The sequence below is a fragment of the Ascidiella aspersa genome, chromosome 6 (assembly GCF_963924565.1).
Source record: "Ascidiella aspersa chromosome 6, kaAscAspe10.2, whole genome shotgun sequence".
Taxonomy (NCBI): Eukaryota; Metazoa; Chordata; class Ascidiacea; order Phlebobranchia; family Ascidiidae; genus Ascidiella; species Ascidiella aspersa.
Window position 1 is genome coordinate 23,780,499 of NC_139452.1, and position 11,668 is coordinate 23,792,166.

The following is an 11,668-nucleotide window of genomic DNA, read 5'->3' on the forward strand; positions in this document are numbered from 1 at the left end:
GGTGCGCCCGCCGACTGCCTCCTGAGAAACTCACCCTCGCCAAAAAGGAGTTTCACAGTATGCTTCAAATGGGCATAATACGACGTTCGTCTAGCCCTTGGGCATCGCCGTTACATAATATGCGAAGTCTTCAGGTGAAAGGAGGCCATGCGGAGACTTTCTTGGACTAAACGATGCTACAAGACCCGATCGCTATGCCATTCCTCGCATTCAGGATTTTTTTACCCTGGGTCGAGGATACCACCAAGTTCCTGTGGCACCAGACGATGGCCTAAAACTGCAGTCATTACTTCGTTTGGATGACTTTTGGATTGAAGAATGCGGCGCAAGCGTTCCAACGTTTAATGGTCATCGTATGTCAGCCATTGGATTTTGCATCTGTTTATTTTAGTTTCAAGCAAGTCGCCCGCTGAACATATACATAATTTAAAGAAACTTTACAAACAACTTGCCAATTATGGCCTTGTCATAAATTTAGGCAAGTGTCAATTTGGCTTACAACAACTTGATTCCTTGGTCATCGGATAGACACCACCGGCGCAAGGCCACTCCCTATAGCAAGGTGGAAGCAATTCAACATTTCCCGCGGCCCACTTCAATCAAAGGACTCTAGGAATTTGCCGGTATAATTAATTTTCATTTTCGTTTTATTCCTGAAGCCGCACGTATTGTGTCGCCCATATACGACGAAGTCGCGGAAAAACCCGTAAAACTCACCTGGAATGACCATTTGTGTTTGGCGTTCACGGAAGCTAAGAGCGAACATTATTGCATCACCCTTTACCCGAGGCACCCACCGCAGTTACAACCGACGCTTCGCAGCATTCAAACGGCGCAGTTCATTATTGGTGCGTGACAGCCATTGGCATTTTTGAGCAAGCGACTGCGAACTCCCGAGCAAAGGTACAATACGTTTGACAGGGAATTACTGGCATTCCATCTCTCAATACGCCAACTTCGTTACTTTTTATAGGGTCGAGTATTTACAGCTTACACAGACCACAAGCCGCTTACTTTTTGCTTTCCCTAAGGTTTCAGCTCCGTGGTCTGCACGCCATCCAGCAGCGTCATTTAACCGCAATCTCTGAGTCTACAACAGATGTTCGTCATATCGACGGCAAGCAAAATCACGTCGCCGACGCGCTCTCCCGCGGTTCCATCAATACGTTACGACTCGACATGGACTACACGTTTTTAAGGGTAATTAATAATCAGTCGAATAAACGTATATCTTATCAAGGCAGGTATTTCAAACTTATTTGATAATTACAGGTGCAATTAATATTTAAAACTTTTTTTTAAATCTATTTTATCTTCTATCACCGGAAATCAAATCAGAATAGTTTACCAGGACCTATACCAGGAGTATTAGCATACAGCAAATATTTTTAAACTTTACACCAAAGTCAAGATTAACCATACGCTCGAAAACCATAAAATGTCACTGTAAATATATTATTGGCTGTATGTAATTGTACAATTAGTCTTGGCAGCTGATAATATAAAATGAAATTATGCAAAATAGTACAAGGCACCAAGTTCAGGTTTCATTTTTTCAAAAAATACAAAATTGTTTTGGTTCTGTTGGTATGCCGCAAGTGAAAAAGGGTTGCGAAGCACTAGTCTAATGTTTAAAATCATTCGCTATTTGCTGATGTTGTCTATTGTCGATCGACATATATTTTCGTAGGTGTGCCACCAAATTGTTTTGGTTCTGTTGGTGTGCCGCAAGTGAAAAAGGGTTGCGAAGCACTAGTCTAATGTTTAAAATCATTCGCTGAAGATTAATGTTTAAAAACCTAAAGGCTAATTCTCATTGCGAAACCTCCGAAACTGCTCTATGGGCCCCAGTTGGGAACCGCTGCAATGGACCATCATTAAGCGTCCTAATAGGATTTGCATATTCTTAATTGTGCAATTTATTTTAACTATAATTAAATTTCATTTTTCTGATTTACAAACCTTCTATGTATTTTCCTTATAAAGTTTGTGTTTAAATGTAATTTCCTAACTTTCGGGGCCGTCGTGATAATTTAGTAAGGATATATAAATATTTTTTGTCACTGTGCATTGCTTGGTAAGTTATGTACTGTTAGACTCGTTTATCTCTTAGTTCCTTACGCATATGAGCTTTATATACTACGACGGAACGCAGCTTTAACTTTCCTTTTTGCTCGTAAATACAAACATTCAACATGGTGTGATGAAAACAAACTTTCAGGTAAATTATAAAGTACGAAAACTATGGCGCCATTGCTAACTCATGGATATAGCGGTTGAGTATTCGAACAACGAGAAAAAATCAAATGTGGTCTATACTCCATACCTTTAGGGTATAAAAGAGGTAGAGCTTACCAAGATAAAGATTGTTCAACCATGCTGCGAGGTAGGGCTAAACTTGTAACAATTGGAGTTTTAAGCACCGTGCTTATCTTTTTCTGGTGGGCTCAAAGTGATCGGAAATCAGATGGTAAGTGAAATTGTTTCACATTATTTATTCTCAAATCGGTTTTGTTTCTAAGGGAGTTGGTATCTTTCGCGTGATTTCTAGATAAATCCGCGCAACCCGAGCATTTTAATCTGTGAAAGTTCTCATATATAAAAAAAAAACGCTGGCAATTAGTTGGTTCGTTCTATGCAATAAACAATTTCATGTTAAATAAGTTGCCTTTAAAACGTAGGCCAACAACAGAAAAACGAACCACGCCAGATTACAGTCTACAGGCCACGTTGTATAGCGCGGCAAATTTCTTATCCAAAGTAAATCTTGAAAGGCAGGTGGTACTATAGCCCCTGGCAAGTCTATATAGCAACAAGAAAGTATAGTTTACAACCGTCTACCTCCACCGAGTTCCGTGGTTTCACTTAATGACCAAGCACATTATATCTCCTATTTCTAACGTTATATTGCCAGATTGCCGGGTTTAGATTTTTTGGTTAAATTGACTTCACTTGAGTCTTTTAGACAAATGGCTCAACTTGATTTAAGTCTTTTGGACAAGTGATTGGTTTTAAATAAAGCGTTTATCAGTTATGATCATTCTATTATCTACAGATATCGATAAGAGCGGTCGAAACTGTGTTATACATATACCTATAAGGATGCGTCGTTCAAATTTTCGACTGGATTAAATTACAGACGCGTCCGAGACAAATATCTGGGTATAGGAACTAACACATTATAGGAATATGCATTTCTGTTATCAGACGCAACAAACACCTTATAAATACATGCACTGGCAAGCTTCACAGGTGACGCTGATAGTCCTCCATAAAACTTATCTGAAGGGGCATAAAAAAGTGGTTGAGTGAAAAGAACACGACAAAAAAATGCGTAAATATTAACAATACATCACTGGATATTTCTCCACCTAAACTCGGTAAGCGCGGCATGTACGGCGTTCTTTATTTGAAAGGTTCCTAACAAAATAGAATTACAAGTCCCTGTCGTCTACTGACCCGAAATAGTTAGACAATGAATTCAGGAAAATGTCTGCCAACTCAAACCTTCGAATGGGATTAACAAGGATTGTTTGTCAAGCAAGTCTATGCAAAAATTTGACCATGTCACGGAGTTTTGGGGTTTGTGATCTTAATGCACAAAATATATGGTTTTAACACTTTACAAGACTAAATACGTAATAAGAATAACGAGTTGGTCGAAACGTTCAAAATAATACCTATACTTCTGTAAGGGCTTAGACAACAACCTCTAACAATTATGCTCCAAGACTAAATACATAATATGGTTAAAGCTTGATTTTAAGTTTTTAAAAATAAACTTATCAATAGGACGTATGACCATTACACATAAAGTATTCGTCTAATTTTTGTACAGTAGCAAAATCAATGAACGCCGGTGGGGATGAAAGTATAGAAACAATTGTCACAAAACCATCACTTCCCCCTCTTAAAGAAAGTAAGTTTTTTTGGTTGTTATATTTAAGCTAGAGAACTTTTTTTAATGAAAAGCAAGTTAAATTGGCAGACCTGCAGGCTCAAAAATTGAAAACAAATATATTATTTTTCTTGCTGCTAACATAATGTTGTGAATTAAATTAACTGAGTTTTATTAAATCATATGCAGCTTTGAACCTCAAATGGACTCACTTAAACGAAAAGGTTCATCTGAGAACCAACCTTTCTACGTTTTTGTTTTTTATAGTTCCTGCCAACTCTAAGTTAGGAGAGCCAGGAGTTTCAAGAGCGAAAGATGAATTTGAAAGATTGTGGAATTTCGTTTACGTTCAGCAGGTATAGATCTAATTTACAAGGTCAATATACCTATTTGTTAGTATAAAGTATGTAAGCTGAACCTACCTAAAAGTATTTCAAACTATACTCACCCAAAGCGAAACTGACTTCAAACTTAAATGACTTTAAGCTATAGTGACCGAATTTGAAACTGACCTCGAACTAAACTGACTTTAGGCTATACTGACATACAACGTTTAGAATGCATTTTTTCCTCATAAAAGAATCGATGATTTGTTTGGGTTGGGGGAGTGCAATTTTTAGAATGACGTCACAAACTTACGTCATAATACAATCACTCTTTAAAACACCTGTTTGACTCGAAAATCTTTATAGATATTGTTAATATTTCGATAGCGCGATTTATATCAAATATTCGTTTCTACACTTTTGTTAGAACGTTTATTGCTGAATCTTCATACACATTGAAGAAATCTAGATAGGGCGATTTTCATCCAATCTTCGTTTATACACTTTTTTGTGATTGCTGAATCCTAAGAGTATTTGTCCAATTTTCGCAGTACGAATGTAAAGACACGAAGATGGTGGGAGGGCGAACCAACCCGCCAGATAACGACGGCTCTTATGCGGTCTGCATGGAGCCGTATTTCAGGCCGAAAACCAGCTCGAATCGATGTCTCGTTTACTCCTTCGGAATCGGTAGAGACTTTTCGTTTGATGACGCAATGGCTACCAGCGGCTGCGAAGTGCACTCCTTCGATCCCAGTAAGTGGAGCCGCAATGAACGTTTCACGTAAAACTGAGAGAATATTGATTCCAAAACCCACCACACCTACAAATCTCTGCACAAGAAGTAAATTAACGAATAACTACTTGTTAAGTGATATATTATATTAGGTCTTACATCTGGCTAAAAAAAGAGTGATTTACAGTAATTTCTAAAATTTGTGGTATGTAATACTGCCCTTAATTGTATACCCTTCATATACTTTTTTCCCGTTGTATGGCCGACGGGACTGGGCCTAGGGTATACAGTAGGCTATACTTGCTTTAATAGTATTTTTTCAAGATTATTTTCATATTGCTTTTTATCTTGGATTATTTTTAAAGTAAATATAGAGTATATAAGTTCGTCTCAATACATTCAAGAGGGTACCATAGCAAGTTGGAGAGAGGTATCACACACATTAGGGCAGTTCAGATTTAACGTTTTTTAGAAAATTTATGTTACTTGCTTAAATTTTCATTATGTGTCTCATAAAAATCAGTTTCATAAGTTTTCAAAACAATCGGACCACACTTAAGGGGCCGCAGACACCCCAAAGTTACCATGCTAAAAATGTGGTACTTCCCTAACACTATATACTGTACGTTTTTCTTTAAAAACGCAGAAATCTTGTACTTTTTATATTGAACAATGGAAATAAAGCATCATTAATCTAATTTCCAGTTTTATGCAACTCAAAATGTGTTCTTAAAGCCCTTAGAGCCCTACTCTAACCCGTTTTTAGAGCTGTCGTTTAATTTATCACAAGTCACACATGCTATTTGCCACGCGCTATTTTTCAATAGTCTTAGCGTATTTCATCACGCACTCTTTGTTTACACTATCGCAATGTCTGTTTATACTTTAAGAACCACTAATAGCTCACATCCACCAACCAGCACTCGACATTCTAGTTTCTATTTGTTCTTTGAGCTAAGTTTAAAACCTGCTCATGATTTACTTTTCAGGCATAGATGTGGAAGACGGTTTGGTGCGTGAATCAGGCGTCACTTTTCACAAAATCGGTATTTCGAAACAAGATCTGGACAGAAACAGCAACGGATGGAAAATGAGAACTCTAAGTACGTTGTAATTATTTTTTTTCGATGCTTAAAAAACTGTTGCGAAATAGTTTTAAAGTTTACTGAGCCACTTATTTTCACCTTTATTTAAAATACACTTTCTAATAGTTTTTCCAATAGTTTGATAGTAAAATACATTGAAAATATAGTGTCCGACAATTTTACAAGAAATTGTAGGCCTACCAGCAATATTTTTTTTCTAAATTCACATCAAACAACGGTAAGCAGGTACAATGTATTATTTTGTTTTCTACAATGAAGATTGTTTCGAATCTATATACAATACATTTTTTACAACTTTTATAATCTACAACTTGGGTGGCCCAAAATTCCATTGAATATTAGTAAAACTTCACCTCTCATAGGGACCTCTCATAATTGAAATTTAACAAAAAAGAGTAAACAAACAAAACCAGTTGGTCGCAAAATTTGTAGGTTTAGTAATTGAATATTTAAAAAAAAATAGAACAGTCTATACCAGTGGTCGTCAAACTTCTTGTCGCGGCCCAAAATACTCTTAACAGAGCTATTAAACGCCCACTACGTACTACGAAACCACGGCGGAATTCAGGATATTTGATTTTAAGGGTGAAATATTACATGGCGCCTTTATGCGCAAAACACTGCTATAAAGATCTATAAAAGAAGAATATACGCGCGAAGCGCGAAAATGTTTTTCATTACATACAGTTAAAGTTTGTAAAAAATATAGTTCGACAGGCTCTCAGGACCACATTTAGCACGTGGGCTTTTTCAAGTCGAGCCAATTTAAAAATTCTATGCCACACAAACTTTTAAAATAAAGTGCAATAAATATACGGCAATCAAGCGGCCTACAACTACATGATAACACTAAGCTATTCAAAAGTAACTCGCGGCCCACTAAAAATGACTCTGCGGCCCACTTTTGGGCCGCGGCCCACAGTTTGCCGACCACTGGTCTATAATTAAATATTCCAGGTGCTAATGGCTGTGTATCAAGATCGCCTAAATGGTAATATCACATCACTACTTCGTTGTTTCGTTAACTATTTTCGAAGATAAGTGATGTGATCTTTTCATGCCAGTGAATAGTTTTGATTAATCATAAAAAAACAGTTGATAAAAATTCTTCAGATTAAACAGGAAAACACGTCAGACTTTATAGCATAGCATACTAAGTGCTCTGCAATCAAATAAAGAATATGCATTTGAAATATGCATTGAAGTGCGAAAAAAATATATATATATTTCAGAGGACGGACTAAAGGCCGGTAAAATTGGAATTCATTTATGCGAAATATCGTTCAGAGTGTAACGCGTTCACCAATTGTATAATTTTAACGCTGTGACCTTGGTTCGCTTTTGGCAATGACTTTCAATACGACTTAACAAACCATAGGGGACTTGTTACTTGTTAAAGACTTTTTACTTGACCTTAAATGAATTGTTAAAACACTAGACTTGTCTTGACCGGGACATAAGTCAGTTTGAAATGACAACACTGGATAACAGTGTAGACTTTAATGTATGTATATCTAGGCACAATACTACGTGAATTGGGACACCAAGGACGCTACTTGGACTACTTGAAGGTAGACACCGACAACCCTAACGGCCACGGGTTTGAACACGAGGTAAACTGCTTACTACAGATATTTTAGGCAAAAAATATCGCGATCTGATACCAAATTACGATATTACCATGCCTAATCCACTAAATTGATGAAATTCTAACGTTTAAAACTACTTTTTAACTGGATTATCATGCCGAAATTTGCATTAGAGTTGGGAAGTTTATAAACTCCTTAACCTACATTTTTCCTAGAATCGATGCGTTGGCTCGCAAACCGAAGCTGGAATTCCTTTATTTATTTCCTTTATTAGTATCTAAACAGAGCTGTTAACATTAGAACTCACGTTATTCTAAATAAAATCGTAATGACGTTTAAAGTAACAAAACAAAGACCCTGGTGTCGGACAGTACCGATACTACCACTTGCAATCGGGTACATCTGCTTTGATCCGATATTATTTGACATCCCTACTGCTTAAATGCTTTGAGTTTAAAATTGCTGAAATAGAGTTTCGTCGGTTATCTGTAGATGTCCACGACGTTGAAACGTGAATGAAAGCTAAGTAAAAACATAGGTTTCTAATTTAACTGCTGATGGGTTAACAGTTGTTGGTTAGCGCAATGATCTTTAATTCGTAGTGGTTCCTGTCACTCTGTTTTTGTAACTCTTGTTGTCAATTGATGCTTTTGCTGATACGACCTTACCGTTTCGAAATGATCAGTAAAGTCATTTTTCTTTCCTCCTAGACTTTTGTTGTATTTTCATCTTCCCTACTGCGTATATTTTAAACTTTAAGCGATGATGCAGATTTTGGATTACGTTAAGGTATTTACATTTCTCTAAAACTTAATTCTCTGTAATACACGAATGACGTCATATATAGGTCGTTGCAATTGTTTCCGCATTTCTACGATGTCTACTTTTTGTATAAAGCTTCGGACAAAACTCGGTCTGAAACATACCATAGGAAACCATAGGAAACCAAAAAAGAACTAGACGGGGGTGCGGTTGTTGTATATTTTGTCAGGGGGTATATTGTCAGGGCTTAGTGTTTATTTTTATTTTCTTTTAATTTTTTTTTGAAATTGAATTTATTTATTTATTTATTTTTTTTCAATTTTTTTTTTCATATTCATTTTTTAATTTTTATTTTTGATTTTTTTTGTGTGTTTTTCATTTTATTTTTTTTTCATTTTTTTTTTTTTTTTTTATTTTATACTTTTTATTTTTTAATATTTTGTATTTTGTATTGTGTACTTTATATTATATATTTCATATTTTGTTTTTCATTTTCCTTAACTTGTTTCTGCAAGCAAAAACAGATATGGGCCGAAAACTTCCCCACTTTGATGCGAAAGGGGTTCAAATATGGCGTAGTATTTGGGGAATGATCGAAACATATATTTGATAAATAGAATTTGCGTAGATAATGTGTATGGCCATTTTATTACATTTTGGCCAGAGCTTACGTGTTTTAAAACCAAATATTATCATTCTCCTAAAGACTTAAAATGGTTTAACGCCTATGGTTTGCAATACTTTTGCAAACTTTTACTCGGTAAATTTTTACCATGGCTTGGTCCGAGCAATCACTGTTAAAACAGACTTTAAATCTGTAGTTTCAAACAATATGAAACACACTATTATGTGCCTAATACGCAAACTATTAAATCGAAAGTTTTGCTAGTTCTTTAAGCCTGATATTGGTATGTTGGTTAGAGCAACATGCACAACAGGTGCTAACAGAGAGGCGTACACTGCCTTAAGATTTCGCATTTAAATTTGCGGCGGTAAATACACCCTATTGACACTTGATTATTAGGCGAAGCTTATCGCGAAGTAATTGGTCGCCCCAAAAAATGCTGACGCCGCATTTAAAGCAAGCATTATAAATGAGTCGCCGATATTCTGCTTTGAACATCTCTACTCGCAATGCTTCCCTCCCTTAATTGTACGGTGGGTGAAACTTCATTCACGGCCTTACCTCTTTGTGTATTACCGCGACAATACGATGAAATACGATTTGGAGAATATTGGAAAAATCGTATTTGGAGAATATTTGCTATTTGCACCTGTTCTGTATGTTACTCCAATCCAACATATCAACACACAATTTTAAGTTGTGTAGGCCTGGTGTTGATATGTTGGATTAGAGTTGCCACCAGATTTCGCATTTAAATTTGCGGCGGTAAAATAAGTTGTTTCTTAACAGCATTAAGTAATTATACTAAAGAGAAGCCTCGTTTTAAAATGCAAGTCGCACGAGCCCAGTTGCCACTTCGCACAATGAAAGTCTCACACGCGGGACAATAAAGCACAGCAGGCGGTGAGTCGCTTCGTCACTTCACAAGCTGGACAAAGCAAGCGAATATGAACAAATTCTGTATGAAAGTTTATCTGCTGCTAGATGGCAGTCGTTAGCTAGAAAGAGCTAAAACGCAATATTTCAGGTTTTTACCCCCCAAGCAAAGGCCCCTGGGGGTGCAGCCTCATAAACTTCTACAAAGCACCTACATACCACTCTACGCCATGTCTGAAAATTTGAAGGTTCTACGATGTCTACTTTTTCTATAAAGCTTCGGACAAAAATCGGTCTGAAACATACCATAGGAAACCATAGGAAACCAAAAAAGAACTAGACGGGGGTGCGGTTGTTGTATATTTTATCAGGGGGTATATCTCCAGGGCTTAGTGTTTATTTTCAATTTTTACTTTCTTTTAATTTTTTTTTTTTTTTTTAATTTTTTTTTTAATATTTTGTATTGTGTTTTTTATGTTATATATTTTTTTTTCATTTTCCTTAACTTGTTTCAGCAAGCAAAAACAGATATGGGCCGAAAACTTCCCCACTTAAAATATGCCTTTGATGCGAAAGGGGTTCAAATATGGCGTAGAATTTGGGGAATGATCGAAACATATATTTGATAAATAGAATTTACTTAGATAATGCATATGGCTATTTTATTAAATTTTGACCAGCTTACGTGTTTGAAAATCAAATATTATCATTCTCTTAAAGACTAAAAATGGTTTAACGCCTATGGTTTGCTATACTTTTGCAAACTTTCACTAGGTAATTTTTTACCATAGCTTGGTCCGAGCAATCACTGTTAAAACAGGCTTTAAATCTGTCGTTTCAAACAATATGAAAAACACTATTACGTGCCTAATACGCAAACTATTAAATCGAAAGTTTTGCTAGATAAGTTTAGGCCTGATGTTGGTATGCTGGTTGGAGCAAGATGCACAACAGGTGCTAACAGAGAGGCGTAGACTGCCTTAAGATTTCGCATTTAAACTTGGGGCGGTAAATACACCCTATTGACACTTAATTATTAGGCGAAGCTTATCGCGAAGTAATTGGTCGCCCCAAAAAATGCTGACGCCGCATTTAAAGCAAGCATTATAAATGTGTCGCCGATATTCTGCCTTGAACATCCCTACTCGAAATGCTTCCCTCCGTTAATTGTACGGTGGGTGAAACTTTATTCACGGCCTTACCTCTTTGTGTATTACCGCGACAATACGATGAAATACGATTTGGAGAATATTGGAAACATCGTATTTGGAGAATATTTGCTATTTGCACCTGTTCTGTATGTTACTCCAATCCAACATATCTACACACAATTATAAGTTGTGTATAATAATATAATAACTTATGGCTTTGAAGCGAAGGGGGTTCAAATATGGCGTAGATTTTGGCAAATGATCGAAACATACATTTGATCAATAAAAATTTACGTAGATAATGCTTACGGCCATGTTATTACATTTTGGTCAGCTAGCATGTTTAAAAAGTCAATATTTTCATTCTCTCTAAATGATTTAACGTCTATGGTTTGCTATACTTTTTCCAACTTTTACTGTGTAAATTTTTACCATGCCTTGGTCTGAGCAATCACTGTTGAAACAGAGATTAAATCTGTAGTTTTGAGCAATATGCAAACACGTTTATGTGCCTAATAAGCCACGTTTTATATTGAAAGTTTTGCCAATTTAAATCCAATAAACGCAAGATTTATTTATTTATGACGCCATGTTATGAC

The 11,668-nt window shown here is 36.2% G+C and overlaps 1 protein-coding gene across 1 annotated transcript; it reads left to right on the forward strand.

Moving 5' to 3' along the window:
* Positions 1 to 2,345: 2,345 nt before the first annotated feature.
* LOC146140903 (putative methyltransferase-like protein 24) lies at positions 2,346 to 8,514 on the forward strand. Its single transcript, XM_083391310.1, has 7 exons — positions 2,346 to 2,470; positions 3,839 to 3,919; positions 4,166 to 4,254; positions 4,776 to 4,980; positions 5,950 to 6,063; positions 7,585 to 7,679; positions 7,871 to 8,514. Exons 1-7 carry the CDS (start codon positions 2,377 to 2,379, stop codon positions 7,934 to 7,936), a joined length of 744 nt encoding a protein of 247 aa, XP_083247436.1. The 5' UTR covers positions 2,346 to 2,376; the 3' UTR covers positions 7,937 to 8,514.
* The last annotated feature ends 3,154 nt before the right edge of the window (positions 8,515 to 11,668 follow it).